This window comes from Kogia breviceps, chromosome 16 (assembly GCF_026419965.1).
Source record: "Kogia breviceps isolate mKogBre1 chromosome 16, mKogBre1 haplotype 1, whole genome shotgun sequence".
Lineage (NCBI taxonomy): Eukaryota > Metazoa > Chordata > Mammalia > Artiodactyla > Physeteridae > Kogia > Kogia breviceps.
Genome location: NC_081325.1, coordinates 52,066,870 through 52,086,711, shown reverse-complemented (window position 1 = coordinate 52,086,711; position 19,842 = coordinate 52,066,870). Strand labels below are relative to the sequence as shown.

General features: G+C 37.9%; 2 protein-coding genes across 2 annotated transcripts in view; both read right to left on the bottom strand.

Moving 5' to 3' along the window:
- Positions 1–4,266, bottom strand: part of LOC131743167 (sciellin) — a 48,261-nt gene extending 43,995 nt beyond the window's left edge. The window contains exons 1-2 of the mRNA XM_067016748.1: positions 4,229–4,266; positions 3,006–3,065 (exon numbers count right to left, since the gene is read on the bottom strand). The gene's annotated coding sequence lies outside the window, so the exon portion shown is untranslated. The remainder of the gene's footprint in view (positions 1–3,005; positions 3,066–4,228) is intronic.
- An 819-nt stretch (positions 4,267–5,085) lies between these two features.
- The window catches only part of LOC131743168 (sciellin-like), a 266,862-nt gene continuing 252,105 nt past the window's right edge, over positions 5,086–19,842 (bottom strand). Inside the window, exons 11-12 of the mRNA XM_067016443.1 lie at positions 12,846–12,905; positions 5,086–5,275 (exon numbers count right to left, since the gene is read on the bottom strand). Of these exons, the coding sequence (XP_066872544.1) occupies positions 5,086–5,275; positions 12,846–12,905 (250 nt within the window). The remainder of the gene's footprint in view (positions 5,276–12,845; positions 12,906–19,842) is intronic.

Here is a 19,842-nt window from a genome sequence, read left to right as displayed (position 1 = left end):
TGTACTATTTAATGTAGTAATGTAAAATAATATTTTGAGCTCAACTGTGGGAAGCAATGCCTCATAGTGTATATATCTTCAATATTTATGCATTCTTTCAATCCACAAATAGTTATGGAAAGCCTTCTATGGGCCCCAAGTTATGGGATAGCTGTGAACAATAAAGATGGGCTTAGCCCTCAAGAAGCTTCCATTCTAACTTCATGAGAGGCAGGCAATATGCAATCAAATGTATAAATGAATGCCACATTTCCAGATAATAATATATGCTATGAAGAAAGTAAAAAAGAGTGCCTGGTGCCTACAATGCTGGGGTTGAAGGAGGGGGTGGTGACTTAATTATATTCAATGGTCAGAAACGATCTCTTTGAGAAGGTGACAATATGGGAATAGAGCTTCCCAAAGTGGGAATAACATACACAGAATTGTTAAGACAGAAGTGAGCCTGGAATAGAAAAAAGATCAGTTTGGCTGGACTTTACTGAACATGGGAAAGGCCATTGCTAAAGTTTAGAACTTTATTCTACCTGAAATAAGAGAACATTGAAAGTTTTTAATAAGAGAGAGAGATGATCTTATTTTACTTTTAAGAGATCTACAGAATTTAATCATGCTTGGTAAAGGAAAAAAAAAAAGATGACTACTGTCCCTAAAAGGTCCCAGGAAGCACACACATACACAACCATGAACATAGGTACTCATATACACACAAAAGCACACGGATAGGGCTTCCCTGGTGGCGCAGTGGTTGAGAGTCTGTCTGCCGATGCAGGGGACGTGGGTTTGTGGCCCGGTCTGGGAAGATCCCACATGCCGCGGAGCGGCTGGGCCCGTGAGCCATGGCCGCTGAGCCTGCGCGTCCGGAGCCTGTGCTCCGCAATGGGAGAGGCCACAATAGTGAGAGGCCTGCGTACGGCAAAAAAAAAAAAAAAAAAAAAAAAAAAAGCACACGGATATACTCACACATATATTTAGGCACACACAAGAATGTGTACACATGTATGCAATCAAACACACATTTTCACTTGTTTGCACAGACACACACCCGTATGCACTCACACATGTAGGCATACACACATGAACGCACACATTTGCATGTGTGTATACACATGTGTACACAGAGGCACACATACACGCACACCCCAACCTATGAAAAACAATAGGTGATGATTTGAAATACTCTTTTAAATAAAAATTAGAAAGGAAAAACATGAATATTTCTTGGAGAGTCAAAGTAAATTAAATATTTGAACAGTATCTAAATTATTAAGAAAACATAATTCATGTGAATATTATTGCTAAAACTATTCGTATCTACTATGTGCCAGGCATGACAGTATTATGATCCCTATTTTGTAGGTGAGTAAACTGAAGCATGGGGACACAGCTAGCAAGTGACAGAGCCAGAATTTGAACCCGGGTCTTTTAGACTCCCTGCTCCCAACCTCAAGTTACCTCCCTGAAATACCCAGGTAGCCAAGGAAGTCAGTGCTTTCTTCTCAGTCTGTCAGTTGCAGAATTGTACACGTCTGCAACTCAGAGGGTCACTGGGCCTGCAACCACACTGTGCTGCTGAGAACAGGACGGCCTGACAGCATGCACCAGCTTTCAGCCAGCCAGGCTCTGCTGACAGGGCCTGCAGGCATCAGTGACACATTTTAGAATCAACACATAATAACATGTACTGAGTGAATGGAATGGAAAGGAGTTCAAAAGAAACCACATGGAATTATTTGGTATACTTTTCAGCAACACGCCAACAAGCTCAGTTTCAGATATGTTCCATCTGTTTTTTAAAAAATAAAAAAAGAAGCAAGAGGACATAAGCTTTCCAGATTTACTTGACAATTCATGGGTAGGGTAACTCGCTTACAAGGTACACTTTGTTAAGCTCTTCATCTTTAAATATACACATACCCACACTACACACAAACACAGTACACATGTACACACACAGTTTGTACATAAACACATCCACACACACTACTTACACTCCCAGAGACATACACTTGCTTATATATGCTATTTATGCATACATACACACACACTACTTATACAAACACACATACATTTATATATATATATATATATATATATATATATATATATATATATGCATTGTGATGGTTAATTTCATGTGTCAGTTTGACTGGGCCACAGAGTGCCCAGATATTTGGTCAAATATTATTCCAGGTGTGTCTGTGAGTGTGTTTTGGGATGAGATTAACATCTGAATCTGTAGACTGAGTAAAGCAGATGGCCGTTCCTAACATGGGTGAGCCATAGCCAAGCAGCTGAAAGACTGAATAGAACCAAATGCTGAGTTAAGAAGAGATTTTGCCTGCCTGACTGCTTGACCTAAGACCTTGTTCTCTTGCCCTTGGACTGGAACTTAACCATGGGCTCTCTAGGTCCTCAGGCCTTCAAACTTGAACTGGAACTACTATTGTCTCTCTTGGGTCTCCAGCTTGCCAACGATAGGTCTTGAGATTTCTCAGCCTCCAGAGAAGGGCATGTGCCAATTCCTTATAATAAATCTCTCTTTCTCTTGCTCTCTCTCAATATTCTATTGTTCTGTTTCTCTGGAGAACCCCGATTAATACACACACATACACTTATACCAACACACTTATACATATACACTAATATATACACACATTTATACATAACACACTATTTACACATGCACATACACATACAGACTCACACACACACACACACACACACACACATACACTTACACACAAAGAAATAAATAGTAGAGAAGGGTAATCAAATTCCCATTTAATTTCTCAAAATCTACCTTATAGCAAATGTCACCTGAGAATAAAATACAAGAGGTCACTTCTGTGTATCACTCATATAGAATTGCTTAATATGATGTATTTGGAAAAAAAGAGTTCAGTTGGGTTTGAATTTCAATTTGCTCTCCTGAATGCAAGCACTCAGAATTCCAATGTGTTTATAAATGCCAAAGGAGAAATAAAAAGCTTTAAATTACTTACCTCTTGATATTTTTATTTGTTTCAGGATTCACTTTAATAAGCCCATTGAGGTCTTGTTTCCTTTGAATAAGGAAATGAGTTTTAATGAATGTCATTAAAATAAAACACTAATCAAGTGAACAATGATTGGCAAAATTAAGAAGTGGTAAGTATACACGTTCTCTATCGATGTAATTTTTAAAGCTCTAAATGCAAATGAAAATTCTTCTCTTACATCTTGAGCTGAAAACCATTTAAGTTTCCTAATTTACCAACAAGAAACATGATGTTTTTGTTTTGTCCTCAAAATGCATAAGTATACATGAAACTTGTTATTTAACAAAATCAGCTTTGCCCTCAGATACATCTTGTTAGAACACCCCAGATGGGTGGCACTGAAGTAATGTTGAGTTAGATAAAGTTCCATAATGGATCCAGATAGAATGTAAATTTCCATCTAACAAATCAGATATAATTGCCTATTCTGTTTTAAAATAATAAGAATAATGTAAAAGATGATAAGAGTTTAACAATATGAAAAATAATTTTAAAAATATGTGTCTTCATATAAATGTAACCATTCTCCCTTTTAAAATATAATTAGATTATGGTGAATTATAAGAGCAAGAAAAAGTACCTTACATGGTAGGAAAATTAATGACACTTCTTGGGGAGACACATGTCAACTCCATTAAAATGCACTGAGTAATACCAAAAGAGGCATAGCCAAAGGGGGAAGTAGAGGATGGCAGAGGTATCGTGATTGAGTACTGCTGCCTTGTCAACATAGCCCTGAAGAAGAGAAGTGGTGGGGTGTTCTTCCTCCCAGTGTGTGTATCTGCCCAACCCCTCCCCTGGGCTGCCTTCTGAGACCACAATCCTCAAAGAAGTTGGTTTTCAGTAGTTTTAGTCAAGCCTCACTCTTGGCTGTCTTTGCCATTTTGGAGATCCACTTTTAAAATATTGTCAAGATTGTGCTTTCTTTAGATGCAAAGAAATTCAATTCAGTAACTCACCCCTAAAACCAAATCAAAATCTGGGAGAAAAGGCAACTTACTATTAAACACTGGGGCAATTCTTCAAAAATAAGCAGTTTTATCGGGAGCAAGGAGGAAAGGTCATGTGGCCTATCATTATTATCCAATTCCATGCCAGTAAAACATATTTCTAAAGTTAAAATGCCAAATCATTTAATCTTATTGTCACTTACAGAAATCAGATTTAAAGATACTAATCAGTCTTACCCAGTGGTGTTTTCACTTTTTTGGAGATTCACTTTGATAACATTATCAAGGTCTTCACCTCTTAAAAAAAATTTAGATCAGTTTCAAAGTATTCCCACAGTATTTTTTTATATACACATTTCATATTATTGATGATTAATTCAAGCTTTTGGAGAAGATTATTATACTGGTATTAAATTCATTTTTGTTATGAAAGTTATCTATCAATTATATAGTTAAGTTGATCTCTAGGATTCTACTGGGCTCTAGGTAAATTTAAATTTAGATAGACTCTCCAAAGTAAAGCTCAGGGCAATAGAGTTCAGACACAGATGAGAGAAGCCAAACTCAAAGATGTGACCCCCTTCAGTATACTGAGAAGATCACACAATTAACCCAGTAGAAAATAAGAAAGATTTAGAAACATCAAAGCAGTTCTCACCCTCTGCTAGTCTGATCTGTCCTAGCATTTGCTTTGATAACCGTTTTGAGATCTTGGATTCTTTGGAAAAAAACATGGAGACCTTATGTCAATTAATTTGCATTCAATTTTTTCTGAAAACCATATAAGTGAGAATGTCCCTGAAAGGATGTCAGATGTTTCCAGGGCCAACTAACCAGAGAAACTTCAATATAATTATCCCTTAGCTTATCTTTTTAAATTTCCACAGTAGTACTTGGTTTAAATCAGTTTAAAAAATCTTCACCAACACACCTCTCACTTTGCAATTTTGTCCTTTCTATTTCTTAATTTAAATAGAAAATTTGTCTCATTTTTAAATTATTTAAGAAAATATAGAATAAGATATTATGCTGTAAGTTTTCCTGCACTTACTTCAGTGCAACTCAAGCATGTGGTCTAATGGAAACAAGATTCATCATATTTTTTGCCTACTATCTCTGATAGGCCCCAAATTGCAACAGTTCAACTGTAACAGAGGAAAGCATAACACTCCCATTTCCAACAAGGTGTAAAAATCTAACATGAAAAAAGAGAGCCCCATTATGTTAGGAACTTTACTGTCAGTCCTTTGATTAACTTTAATAAGACTTCCAAGGCCTTGGTTTCTTTATAACATTGGAGGGGGCAGGGAGAGCACAGCAATGGAGAGAGAAAGAGAGAGAGATTAAACAGTAGATTTTTCACAACAGCAGTAAGACCTTATCAGTACCTGAAACATCAGAAGTCTTTAGAAATATTTAATTCAAGTGGCTTTTCTCATGCCAAATGCTGATATGCTAACTATCCTACAGTGAGGACCCAACCATTACTCAGTTATGATTAAATCAATTTAAACGTAAAAGTTCCCCCCACATCTCAGCTTTTGCTTTCTTTGTCCTTTGAGGGTGGGTTGGTGAGAAACTAACTTTAATACATGTGTTGAGATACTGTCTTCCTTAAACATGAAAATCATTCACATCAAGGGTGGAAATCAGATGACCAACATTTTAAATCTAAATATTTTGAAGATTTAGACAAGTCATTTTTAATAAAAAGTAACCTGGGAAAGTTAGAAATAACTATTTAATAACCCCAGTACTTTATATGAGTTGACCACAACCAATAAAACTTTCACATGCCAATAGCTTAAAACAATTGGGGAATATGAAAGCTAATCTCTCTAAATCCCCTGGTTGTTCAATGCCATTTTCATCTGTCTCTGTCTTTCACAGTGATAAGACTGCTGACATTTGAGGTTCTTTCTGTGTAAGGAAGAAGGAAGGGAGACAGGTAGGGAAGAAGGAAAAGAAACTGTGGGCTCTCCCTACCACACCAAAGAGACCCATCTTTTCTGCATCAAAGCCCAGCTGCTATCAAGTTATACCAGTTTACAAACACCTTCTCTTTTCTCCTCCTTCCTAGCCCACGCGATTGACTTGTGTTCATCTTACTTTTCCTAATATCCACCACTTGTATGGAACTTTCCAAACTTCATTTATTGATTTATCTTTTAATTAATTAATTAATATTATTTTTAACATCTTTATTGGAGTATAACTGCTTTACAATGGTGTGTTAGTTTCTGCTTTATAACAAAGTGAATCCTATACATATACATATATCCCCATATCTCCTCCCTCTTGCGTCTCCTTCCCACCCTCCCTATCCCACCCCTCTAGGTGGTCACAAAGCACAGAGCTAATCTCCCTGTGCTATGCGGCTGCTTCCCACTAGCTATCTATTTTACATTTGTTAGTATATATAAATCCATGCCACTCTCTCACTTCATCCCACCTTACCCTTCCCCCTCCCTGTGTCCTCAAGTCCATTCTCTACATCTGCATCTTTATTCCTGTCCTCTCCCTAGGTTCTTCAGAATCATTTTTTGGTTTTTTTTTAGATTCCATATATATGTGTTAGCATACGATATTTATTTTTCCCTTTCTGACTTACTTCACTCTGTATGACAGTCTCTAGGTCCATCCACCTCATTACAAATAACTCAATTTTGTTTCTCTTTACGGCCAAGTAATATCTCATTGTATATATGTGCCACATCTTCTTTATCCATTCTTCTCTCAATGGACACTTAGGTTTTTTCCATGTCCTGGCTATTGTAAATAGAGCTGCAATGAATATTGTAGTACACGTCTCTATTTTTTTTTTAACATCTTTATTGGAGTATAACTGTTTTACAATGGTGTGTTAGTTTCTGCTTTACAACAAAGTGAATCAGTTATACATATACACGTTCCCATATCACTTCCCTCTTGCATCTCCCTGCCTCCCACCCTCCCTATCCCACCCCTCTAGGTGGTCACAAAGCACAGAGGTGATCTCCCTGTGCTATGCGGCAGCTTCCCACTAGCTATCTATTTTACATTTGGTAGTGTATCTATGTCCATGCCACTCTCTCACTTCGTCACATCTTACCCTTCCCCCTCCCCATATCCTCAAGTCCATGATCTAGTAGGTCTGTGTTTTATTCTCGTCCTACCCCTAGTCTCTTCATGACATTTTTTTTCTTAGATTCCATATATATGTGTTAGCATACGGTATTTGTTTTTCTCTTTCTGACTTACTTCACTCTGTATGACAGACTCCAGGTCTATCCACCTCATTACAAATAACTCAGTTTCATTTCTTTTATGGCTGAGTAATATTCCATTGTATATATGTGCCACATCTTCTTTGTCCATTCATCTGTTGATGGACACTTAGGTTGCTTCCATGTCCTGGCTATTGTAAATAGAGCTGCAATGAATATTGTAGTACATGTCTCTTTTTGAATTATGGTTTTCTGAAGGTATATGCCCAGTAGTGGGATTGCTGGGTCGTATGGTAGTTCTATTTTTAGTTTTCTAAGGAACCTCCATACTGTTCTCATAGTGGCTGTATCAGTTTACATTCTCACCAACAGTGCAAGAGGGTTCCCTTTTCTCCACACTCTCTCCAGCATTTATTGTTTGTAGGTTTTGTGATGATACCCATTCTGAATGGTGTGAGGTGATACCTCATTGTAGTTTTGATTTGCATTTCTCTAATGATTAGTGATGTTGAGCATCCTTTCATGTGTTTGTTGGCAATCTGTATATCTTCTTTTGAGAAATGTCTATTTAGGTCTTCTGCCCATTTTTGGAGTGGGTTGTTTGGTTTTTTGACATTGAGCTGCATGAGCTGCTTGTATATTTTGGAGATTAATCCTCTGTCAGTTGCTTCATTTGCAAATATTTTCTCCCATTCTGAGGGTTGTCTTTTCATCTTATTTATGATTTCCTTTGCTTTGCAAAAGCTTTTAAGTTTCATAAGTCCCATTTGTTTATTTTTGTTTTCATTTCCATTTCTCTAGGAGGTGGGTCAAAAAGGATCTTGCTGTGGTTTATGTCATAGAGTGTTCTGCCTATGTTTTCCTCTGAGAGTTTGATAGTGTATAGCCTTAAATTTAGGTCTTTAATCCATTTTGAGTTTGTGTACGGTGTTAGGGAGTGTTCTAATTTCATTATTTTACATGTAGCTGTGCAGTTTTCCCAGCACCAGTTATTGAAGTGGCTGTCTTTTCTCCATTGCATACTCTTGCCTCCTTTATCAAAGATAAGGTGACCATATGTGCGTGGGTTTATCTCTGGGCCTTCTATCCTGTTCAATTGATCTATATTTCTGTTTTTGTGCCAGTACTATACTTTCTTGATTACTGTAGCTTTGCAGGATAGTCTGAAGTCAGGGAGCCTGATTCGTCCAGCTCTGTTTTTCTTTCTCAAGATTGCTTTGGCTATTCAGGGTCTTTTGTGTTTCCATACACATTTGTGAAAATATTTATTCTAGTTCTGTGAAAACTGCCATTGGTAGTTTGATAGGGATTGCATTGAATCTGTAGACTGCTTTGGGTGGTATAGTCATTTTCACAATGTTGGTTCTTCCAGTCCGGGAACATGGTATATCTCTCCATCTGTTTGTATCCTCTTTAATTTCTTTCATCAGTGTCTTATAATTTTCTGCATACAGGTCTTTTGTCACCTTAGGTAGGTTTATTCCTCGGTATTTTATTCTTTTTGTTGAGAGGGTAAATGGGAGTGTTTCCTTAATTTCTCTTTCAGATTTTTCATCATTAGTGTATAGGAATGCAAAAGATTTGTTTGCATTAATTTCGTGTCCTGCTACTTTACCAAATTCATTGATTAGCTCTAATAGTTTTCTTGTAGCATCTTTAGGATTCTCTATGTATAGTATGTAATCTGCAAACAGTGACAGTTTTACTTCTTTTCCAATTTGGATTCCTTTTATTTCGTTTTCTTCTCTGATTGCTGTGGCTAAAACTTCCAAAACTATGTTGAATAATAGTGGTGAGAGTGGGCAACCTTGTCTTGTTCCTGATCTTAGTGGAAGTGGTTTCAGTTTTTTACCATTGAGAACAATGTTGGCTGTGGGTTTGTCATATATGGCCTTTATTATGTTGAGGTAAGTTCCCTCTATGCCTACCTTCTGGAAGGTTTTTATCATAAATGGGTGTTGAATTTTGTCGAGAGCTTTTTCTGCATCTATTGAGATGATCATATGGCTTTTCTCCTTCAATTTGTTAATATCATTTATCACATTGATTGATTTGCATATGTTTAAGAATTCTTGCATTCCTGAGATAAATCCCATTTGATCATGGTGTATGATCCTTTTAATGTGCTGCTGGATTCTGTTTGCTAGTATTTTGTTGAGGATTTTTGCATCTATGTTCCACAGTGATATTGGCCTGTAGTTTTCTTTTTTTTTTTTGTAACATCTTTGTCTGGTCTTGGTATTAGGGTGATGGTGTCCTCATAAAATGAGTTTGAGAGTGTTCCTCCCTCTGCTATATTTTGGAAGAGTTTGAGAAGGATAGGTGTTAGCTCTTCTGTACATGTTTCAAAGAAGTCGCCTGTGAAGCCATCTGGTCCTAGGCTTTTGTTTGTTGGAAGATTTTTAATCACAGTCTCAATTTCAGTGCTGTGATTGGTCTGTTTATATTTTCTATTTCTTCCTTGTTCAGTCTCGGAAGGTTGTGCTTTTCTAAGAATGTGTCCATTTCTTCCAGGTTGTCCATTTTATTGGCATAGAGTTGCTTGTAGTAATCTCTCATGATCCTGCAGTGTCAGTTGTTATTTCTCCTTTTTCATCTAATTCTGTTGATTTGAGTCTTCTCCCTTTTTCTCCTGATGAGTCTGGCTAGTGGTTTATCAATTTTGTTTATCTTCTCAAAGAACCAGCTTTTAGTTTTACTGATCTTTGCTATCGTTTCCTTCATTTGTTTTTCATTTATTTCTCAACTGATGTTTATGATTTCCTTCCTTCTGCTAACTTTGGGTTTTCTTTTGCTCTTCTTTCTCTAACTGCTTTAGGTGCAAGGTTAGGTTGTTTATTTGAGATGTTTCTTGTTTCTTGAGGTAGGATTGTATTGCTATAAACTTCCCTCATAGAACTGCTTTTGCTGCATCCCATAGGTTTGGGGTCATCGTTTTTTTCATTGTCATTTGTTTCTAGGTATTTTTTGATTTCCTCTTTGATTTCTTCAGTGATATCTTGGTTATTAAGTAGTGTATTGTTTAGCCTCCATGTGTTTGTATTTTTTACAGTTTTTTTCCTGTAATTGATATCTTGTCTCATAGCGTTGTTGTCAGAAAAGATACTTGATATGATTTCAGTTTTTTAAAATTTACCAAAGCTTGATCTATCCTGGAGAATGTTCCACGAGCACTTGAGAAGAAAGTGTATTCAGTTGTTTTTGGATGGAATGTCCTATAAATATCAATTAAGTCCATCTTGTTTAATGTATCATTTAAAACTTGTGTTTCCTTATTTATTTTCATTTTGGATGATCTGTCCATTGGTGAGAGTGGGGTGTTAAGTCCCCTACTATGATTGTGTTACTGTCAATTTCCCCTTTTATGGTTGTTAGCATTTGCCTTATGTATTTTGGTGCTCCTATATTGGGTGCATAAATATTTACGATAGTTATATATTCTTGGATTGATCCCTTGATCATTATGTAGTGTCTTTCTTTGTCTCTTGTAACAGTCTTTATTTTAAAGTCTATTTTGCCTGCAATGAGAGTTGCTACTCCAGCTTTCTTTTGATTTCCATTTGCATGGAGTATCATTTTCATCCCATCACTTTAGTCTGTATGTGTCCCTAGGTCTGAAGTGGGTCTCTTGTAGACAGCATATATACGGGTCTTGTTTTTGTATCCATTCAGCCAGTCTATGTCTCATGGTTGGAGCATTTAATCCATTTACATTTTAGGTAATTATCAATATGTATGTTCCTATTACCATTTTCTTAATTGTTTTGGGTTTGTTATTGTAGGTCTTTTCCTTCTCTTATGTTTCCTGCCTAGAGAAGTTCCTTTAGTATTTGTTGTAAAGCTGGTTTGGTGGTGCTGAATTCTCTTAGCTTTTGCTTGTCTGTAAAGGTTTTAATTTCTCCATTGAATCTGAATGAGATCCTTGCTGGGTAGAATAATCTTGGTTGTAAGTTTTTCCCTTTCATCACTTTAAATATGTCCTGCCAATCCCTTCTGGCTTGCAGAGTTTCTGCTGAAAGATCAGCTGTTTACCTTGTGGGGATTCCCTTGTATGTTATTTGTTGTTTTTCCCTTGCTGCTTTTAATATTTTTTCTTTGTATTTAATTTTTAACAGTTTGATTAATATGTGTCTTGGCATGTTTCTCTTTGGATTTATCCTGTATGGGACTCTCTGTGCTTCCTGGAATTGATTGACTATTTCCTTTCCCATATTAGGGAAGTTTTCAACTATAATGTCTTAAATATTTTCTCAGTCCCTCTCTTTTTTTCTTCTTCTGGGATCCCTATAATTTGAATGTTGGTGCATTTAATGTTGTCCCAAAGGTCTCTGAGACTGTCCTCAATTCTTTTCATTCTTTTTCCTTTATTCTGCTCTGTGGTAGTTATTTCCACTATTTTATCTTCCAGGTCACTTATCTGTTCCTCTGCCCCAGTTATTCTGCTATTGATTCCTTCTAGAGGATGTTTAATTTCATTTTCCAAAGTTCATTTCTTAAAAAATCTGGTATCTCATCTTTTCCTTTAAAACTCATACAACCACTTACATAGAACTGACTGCTTTCCAACTTCATCTGTTCCCCATTTGGAAAAAAAAAAATCACCTTTAGTAATGTTTGCACATTCACATTATAGTAATATGTTGTTAATAAGGGTTCAGTGTCTGAATGGAGTTTGTGATTGCCTACACTTTTTGTTATATAGACTTTGTTGTGTTCTACATCAGAGAGGGTTAAGAAGGCATACCGCCTAGTTTGACTTGGAATGCTAGAATACCCATCTGTGCACAGCTTGGCACTGATCAATGGTTTTTAAAGATAACCAGGACAATAGAAATAATCATCATGTTAGGAAAAGGCAAATCTAATGACACACTGAATACAAGGTAAATAGCCAATCTGGAGAAAAAGCAGTGGATACTTCAGAAATCTTTATCCTTTGTCATTCTTGATTGTTCTGGGATTTTCTTTAATGAAACTGTCAAAAGTTTGATTTCTTTCAACATGAAAAATAATGTCAGTAGTAATTTATTTTCTAGTATATCAGTGTCAGTCTAGAACTATAAGTTAACCTCTTTAAACGCTCTTTAAATTAATGGTTACTGATCATTAATTAATCTTTTTTTATGATACAAAATAAATAAAAGCATGGCTTTTGACTTTGAGATGATTATAAGTGTATCTGAGTGATATACATATGAAGTGACTCAATCAAGATTCCAACTGAAAAATGCCTTAGTCCCTTAGAAAGACTTCAGTGGTGAGGGGCTATGCTCCCAGCATCAAAATGTCCTATAGTGAACATATTTAGTTCATAAACCAGCCTACTGTTCACTACTTGTAATGGTCAGTTTGATTTCTTTCACTTTTAGATGTAAAAGGGAACTTAGAGCCCATCTACATCATACCGTTCATTTTATGGACTGAGGAAACAGAGGTCTCCAGAGGTTAAGCCACTTGTCCAGGGTCACCCAGATTCATGTTGGTGGCAGAGCCAGTACCAAGACACTCACCCATCTCCTGACCCTGATAAAGTGCCTCTTTTACCAGCCTGTCTGACTTTTGTGTTGAGCAGGCGGTCTCCCCCAGGAAATGGCATACAGTTTAAGACTCAGTCAAAGAAGCCTGTATGAATCTCAATCAAATCTTACCCTTTGCCATCTTTGTCTGTCCGGGTATTCACAACAATGAGATTTTCAAGGCTTTTGGGTCTATAAAACACAAAGAAATTCAAATAAAAGACTGCATATTGAAATAAAATTGTGTGGTATCTTGAAAGGTCAGATACAGTAAAAATTTTTCATGAATTGCTCATTTACTCTTACTGAATAGAGCAGCAGAAATCCTTCTGGGCAATCATGTCCGAACTAAATGTACAATACTGAGTGTGCTGCCCCATCTGCTAGTACATTTTTATGCCAGAGGACATAACTCCCTTCCAGCTAATAATGTCTGAAAGAATAAAACAAGCAATCTGGGAGATAATATTTTCAGGTTAGAGACAGACGCACTTACATTTTCTCTGTTGGCTCTACCTTAAGATTTGCTCTAAAGAGACCATCAATACCTTGATTACTTTAAATGTATTGAACAAAAAGTCTCATTAGTGCTAATAATGGATACTTAACTCATAAAAACATAGATCAGTTTACATCTAAGACAGGAAAAAAAGCTGGTTAGGAAAGATGAGCTACAATTCTTGAAATCACTTTATTCCAAACAGGTATCTTCCTAGACTCAAAATTTAAATTGCAGTGGACCTTAAAGAAAAGAAAAGACAAGATACAGACTGGGGATCTACAAGCTGTAATAGGTTTATGGATGTGTTGTTTGGGTTCAGGGAGTGTTTTTGTTTTTTATGTGGACCAATATTTACAAAGCTGGCCACGACATGTAGACACCTGGAGTTTCAGGATCTCCTGAAAGTGTCCTGCAACTTTAGGCTCAAATTCTCACGTGGCAACATCAGCTGGAGCTGAGAAACAGCTTGGCTCTCCCGGACAGGGTGCTCCCTCTACGTTACAGAGCCAGCTCCCTTCACTCATCTATCCCTGCCTGGTCCCAGTAGGCTGTGAAGTCTGATTCTTAATCTAATGCCTCCTCTCTTTATAGATAAGAAAACTGACATTTGCTTTGTTTATTCTTCACCTTGGTCCCTGCCCGTTTTGTATGTTAGTATGCCAAGTAACAGAGAGAGAACTAAAATTGCACAGACCTCTAACACAAACCTCAATTAATATGATCTTTAAGTTATGCAATTACAAATGACTCATAATAAGGAGATAATGTTAACTAAGAAAATGAGTGTTTTTTGTAGTGGTTCAACTACAAGCATTCAGTGACCAAACCAAACTGTTTACATACTAATATATTAGTATTTCAGGAAGAGAGATGTGGTTATTTTTATAACTGCCTTACTAAACAATGGTGTGTGAAAATCAAAGACACTTCAATATTAGTGTCTTTAAATTGTAATAACCATTTATAATAATGATGAAACGATTTCTGCAAGCTTTTCATTCAAGATTTGTAGGACACTTTTGACTAGCCCAGTATATGGGTCCTCATGCTCAAATATTGAAAAATAACAAAGCAAATTCAGGAATAAAGTGAAAAAATAGATGTTTTATTATGTTATTATGTTATGTTATTATGTTTTATTATGTTATTTGTAGTGAGGTGAATGGACCTAGAGTGGATACAGAGTGCAGTAAGTCAGAAAGAGAATAACATATACTGTATGCTAACACATATATGTGGAATAAAAAAAATGGTCATGAAGAACCTATGGGCAGGGCAGGAATAAAACACAGACCTACTAGAGCATGAACTTGAGGATACGGGGAGTGGGAAGGGTGAGATGTGACGAAGTGAGAGAGTGGCAGGGACATATATACACTACCAAATGTAAATTAGATAGCTAGTGGGAAGCAGCCGCATAGCACAGGGAGATCAGCTTGGTGCTTTGTGACCACCTAGAAGTGTGGGATAGGGAGGGTGGGAGGGAGGGTGACGCAAGAGGGAAGAGATATGGGAACATATGTATAGGTATAACTGATTCACTTTGTTGTAAAGGATAAACTAACACACTATTGTAAAACAGTTCTACTCCAATAAAGATGTTAAAATAAAATAAAATAAAATAAAATAAAATCTTAACCTATTCAAGCTTTTGTTCATTTTGATGAGATTATCTAATTCTTCACTTTGGGGAGAGAAAAGAATATCTTACATTAGTAAAATCCTGGGGCAGATTCAGCTCAAAACAACTATTTCTGAGTTCTCTGAAGTTCAGTGTATGTCTCAAATTTATCATCCACGAAAATCCTATCTTTCAAAGCTCTCCTCAAACACCCTTTTCGCCAAGAAAGCTTTCCCAGTCATTTAAGTGAATAGAGTCCCCTACATTTTTGGAAGCCTTGCAGTGTTTTGGAATTTTGTATCTCCTTTACAGTACCTACATTGCTATACTTTGTAATATAGTAATCATACACTTGTCTCATGTTAATATCCTTGCTTCTACCGATACTAGTGTACATAGAGACACACACACACACACACACCACTTAAAATTTCGAAATGTATTTTATATTGGATCCTCTTCAGTGTTTAATACAGGGTTTTTCACACAGTAGATGCTTAATACAGGTTTTACTTGAATCAACAAATACAGGTATGTGGACTAATTATATATTCTATCTTTGCATAATGTACTTGCATAAAGCAGCTATTGGAAAAAACTCATTTATCCGTAAGTCTGGCTTCTTTCTTGAATTCTACTCTCCCTTATTCCAGTTCAGCTACACTTGCTCTCCTGTTTCCATACTTGCGAACTGTAAAGACTCTACTGACTGCTTCTTCAGGAGCTACTTGTTTAAGCTAACCCCCTGGGTGCTGGAATATTCCTTAGAACCGCAGGAGCTCAGCCCTCTCCCCAAGGAAGGCAGCCGCAGTGGTTTTTCATTCCTGTGTGCTCCTCACAGCATATCCTCTCCTCAACCCTTCTATCCACCCACTTCACCCCCATTTCTCTTGCCTTCCCCACCCAGTTTTCCAGTTCACAAGTCTTGGTTTTCCCTTCTTTCTGCTCCAGCCTCACATATTTTCCATACTTCCTGAATGTTCCTCTTTCTTCTCAAGTCATCACTGATGTTGACCAGGAGGCCATGAGGCCAAGTAACTTGGTAGTTAGACATTCAGGTTCCCACGTCAGGGATACCTGGATTCTAGTCAGGGATTCACCACTTATTAGTTGGTGACTCTGGGTGAGTTACCTAACCTCTTGCTCCCTCAATTTTTTTCATCTGTAAAATAAGAATACTAATTGTACCTACCTCAGAAAGGAACCAGTAAGTTAATGAATAGAAAGTAATTAGGATTATACCTGGCATGTCATAAACTCTCAATTAATTTTGGCAATTATAGTAAACAGTTTCCAGTCAATATTATTTTTTTCATTTAAAAATGCTCATTATATTTATTTTTTAAACTGAATTTAGAGGCATCAAGACTTTGGCTCAGCCTTAGAGAGTTATGGTTGTTGAGTCAGTAATGTGCTTAGAAGATGCCTGGCATAGCAGATCACCAGAATAACTACTGGAACAGCTCTCTCAGGGATCTGAAAATCTCATTCAATCAACAGTCATCACAGAGATGAATCGTTTCAAGTAATATTGCATATTCAATGGAAGAATTGAAGCCTGAGAATAAATATAGAAATATGAAAGTTGCTGACCCTGACAAAAAATGGATTAATGTTCTATCCTTGTGTGGGACAAACACTACCCAGTGCCCTGACACAATGCTGCGCTGTCATTTCTTATTTGAAATTCTACCTTCTAACACTGAGGCTACAAATCTGTTCCATGTCCCCAAGGGAAAGAGCAAATTCTGATTTTAGCCCTAGACCTTTCTGACTGGTGAGTCACAATGATGAGATCAGGATTTGGGCTTCCACGAGAAAATTAACATAAATCATGAGAAGACACTCTGTGGGAAACTAAGTGAAATGGGGGCTGCATTCTGAACAAAGGAGTTGAGCTTTCAAAATGGCCTTAAATTGACGAAAGCTTTGGATATTAAATTTCACCATTGCACTTACAATAAATTAAATGCTCTTAGTCAGATAGGAGTTAAGAGTTCATTATTCAAAGGAGTATTACAAAGCAACTAAGATAAATAAAGCTATATCTCATCCCTCTAGACAGTCCACAGTAACGAGTCTCAGCTATCGATGCAAAAGACATTTCCCCTGGCCCATGTCAAAGCAAAAGCTTCTCCCCATGAAGAACGTATCTGACTGTGGAATTCGTGCATCCTGGTGAGGGAGAGGGGACAGGAAAGTTAAACTGACTGCAGCTCTCACTGTTTTTGTTTGACTTGCACCAAACCATAAATGCCCTTCAGCATCGCTCACCTATCTCTCCCTTAAACACCCACCAAAAATCTATCAAGTCCAAAAAACTGTCCAATCCCTATTAAAAATAAAATATTACCTCAAACAAAAAGAATTAAATAAAATTAGAGACCTAGGCACTTAGACAACAAAAAAATGAAAACATTCAGGATACTTTCGACTATCTCTGTCTGGATCTAGAGCTACTACTTTGTCCATGAGTTTGCAGCGAAGAGCTAATTGTCACTTCTGTTTCTTCTCTTCAGTTCTTTGACTGAGACTGCAATCCTTAATAACATTCATAGCATTGAAAAATTCCATTAAACAAGGAAAAATTTTGTAGGCACAGGATTTAAACTATGGAATGTTTATACTCAAGGTTTTCTCACTGCTCATCATTGTTTTACCATTATCTACTATATAAACACTTCTACTTTGCACGAGACATTGTGTCAGACTTTGCAAATGACAGATGGTAAGATAAAATATCTGCTCTAAGAGATTAAAGAGAAAACAAAGATGAGACATTTACATAAATACCATGAAACTATACCAAATATGATTAGTTGTTATATAATATGAATAATGGGGCTCTAATAGCTTAGAGAGGCAGAAGTCACATCTCACTGGATCACTCAAAGAAGATTTCACAGGGGAGGTGGTATGTGATCTGGATCTTGAAAAATGGGTAGGACTTGGATGGATGGATATGGTGGCCTTGAAGTTGGAAAAGGCTACCATGTGGATGGAATGGTATAAACAAAGGCAGAGGCTCTGGAAACTACAGAAAGGAAGTGATTAAATTTGGTACTGTATGTAGGATAAATGTACGGGTGAAGTCAGAAATTGCTAAGGAATGTTAGGTTGGAGACAAGTTATCAAAGGCATTGAATGAGGTTATACGTAATTGAACAGGCAATGGGGAGCCAGGTGGAGTGATTTTTCCAGCAGAATTGTAGAAAGAAATCTCTGGCAGTGATGGGTAGTAACGGTGTACTGGGGGGAGAGACGAAGAGTGTAAGTCAATCTGGATACCTATTCTTATAACCTGTGATGGAACCAATGAGGGTGTGAACTGGGGTGAGGTCATGGGGGTGTGCAGGGCATTTTAGACATTTAATACATGTGTGCATAATACTACACAAAGGGGTCAAGACATGAAAGAATCAAAAATGATTTTGGGAGGGACCTTCAAGATGGCAGAGGAGTAAGACATGGAGATCACCTTCCTCCCCACATATACGTCAAAAATACATCTACATGTGGAACAACTACTACAGAACACCTACTGAACACTGGCAGAAGACCTCAGACTTCCCAAAAGGCAAGAAACTCCCCACGTACCTGGGTAGGGCAAAAGAAAAAAGAAAAAAGAGACAAAAGAATAGGGATGGGACCTGCACCTCTGGGAGGGAGCTGTGAAGGAGGAAAAGTTTCCACACACTAGGAAGGACTTTCACTGGTGGACACAGAGGGTGGGCGGGGGGTGGTGGGGGAAGCTTTGGAACCACAGAGGAGAGTGCAGCAACAGGGGTGCAGAGGGCAAAGAGGAGAGATTCCCGCACAGAGGATCAGTGCCGACCAGCACTCGCCAGCCCGAGAGGCTTGTCTGCTCACCCGCCGGGATGGGTGGGGGCTGGGAGCTGAGGTTCGGGCTTCGGAAGTTGGATCCCAGGGAGAGGACTGGGCTTGGCCGTGTGAACACAGCCTGAAGGGGGCTAGTGCACCATAGCTAGTTGGGAGGGAGTCCGGGAAAAAGCCTGGAACTGCCTAAGAGTTAAGAGACCATTGTTTCAGGGTGCGCGAGGAGAGGAGATTCAGAGCACCGCCTAAACGAACTCCAGAGACAGGCATGAGCCACGGCTATAAACGCGGACCCCAGAGATGGGCATGAGTTGCTAAGGCTGCTACTGCAGCCACCAAGAAACCTGTGTGCAAGCACAGGTCACTCTCCACACCTTCCCTCCCAGAAGCCTGTGTGGCTGGCCACTGCCAGGGTCCCGCGATCCAGGGACAACTTCCCCGGGAGAACACACAGTGTGCCTCAGGCTGGTGCAATGTCACGCTGGCCTCTGCCGCCGCAGGCTCGCCTCGCATTCCGTACACCTCCGTCCTGCTGGCCTGAGTGAGCCAGAGCCCCCAAATCAGCTGCTCCTTTAACCCCGTCCTATCTGAGCAAAAAACAGACGCCCTCAGGCAACATACACGCAGAGGTGGGGCCAAGTCCAAAGCTGACCCCAGGAGCTGTGCGAACAAAAAGAGAAAGGGAAATCTCTCCCAACAGCCTTAAGAGCAGCGGATTAAATCTCCACCATCAGCTTGATGTACCCTGCATCTGTGGAATACCTGAATAGACAACGAATCATCCCAAATTGAGGAGGTGGACTTTGGGAGCAACTGTAGATGTGGAGTTTGCTTTCTGCATCTAATTTGTTTCTGGTTTTCTGTTCATCTTAGTTTAGTAGTTAGAGTTTGTTATCATTGGTAGGTTTGTTTATTGATTTGGTTTGTCTCTTCCTTTATTTTATATATATATATATTTTTTTCCTTTTTCTCTTTTTATGAGTGTGTATATGTATGCTTCTTTGTGTTATTTTATCTGTATAGGTTTTCTTTTACCATTTGTCCTAGGGTTCTATCTGTCCTTTTTTTTTTATTATAGTTTTTAGTGCTTGTTATCATTGGTGGAACTGTTTATTGGTTTGGTTGCTCATTTCTTTTCTTATTTTTATTACTCTTTAATTTTTTTATTT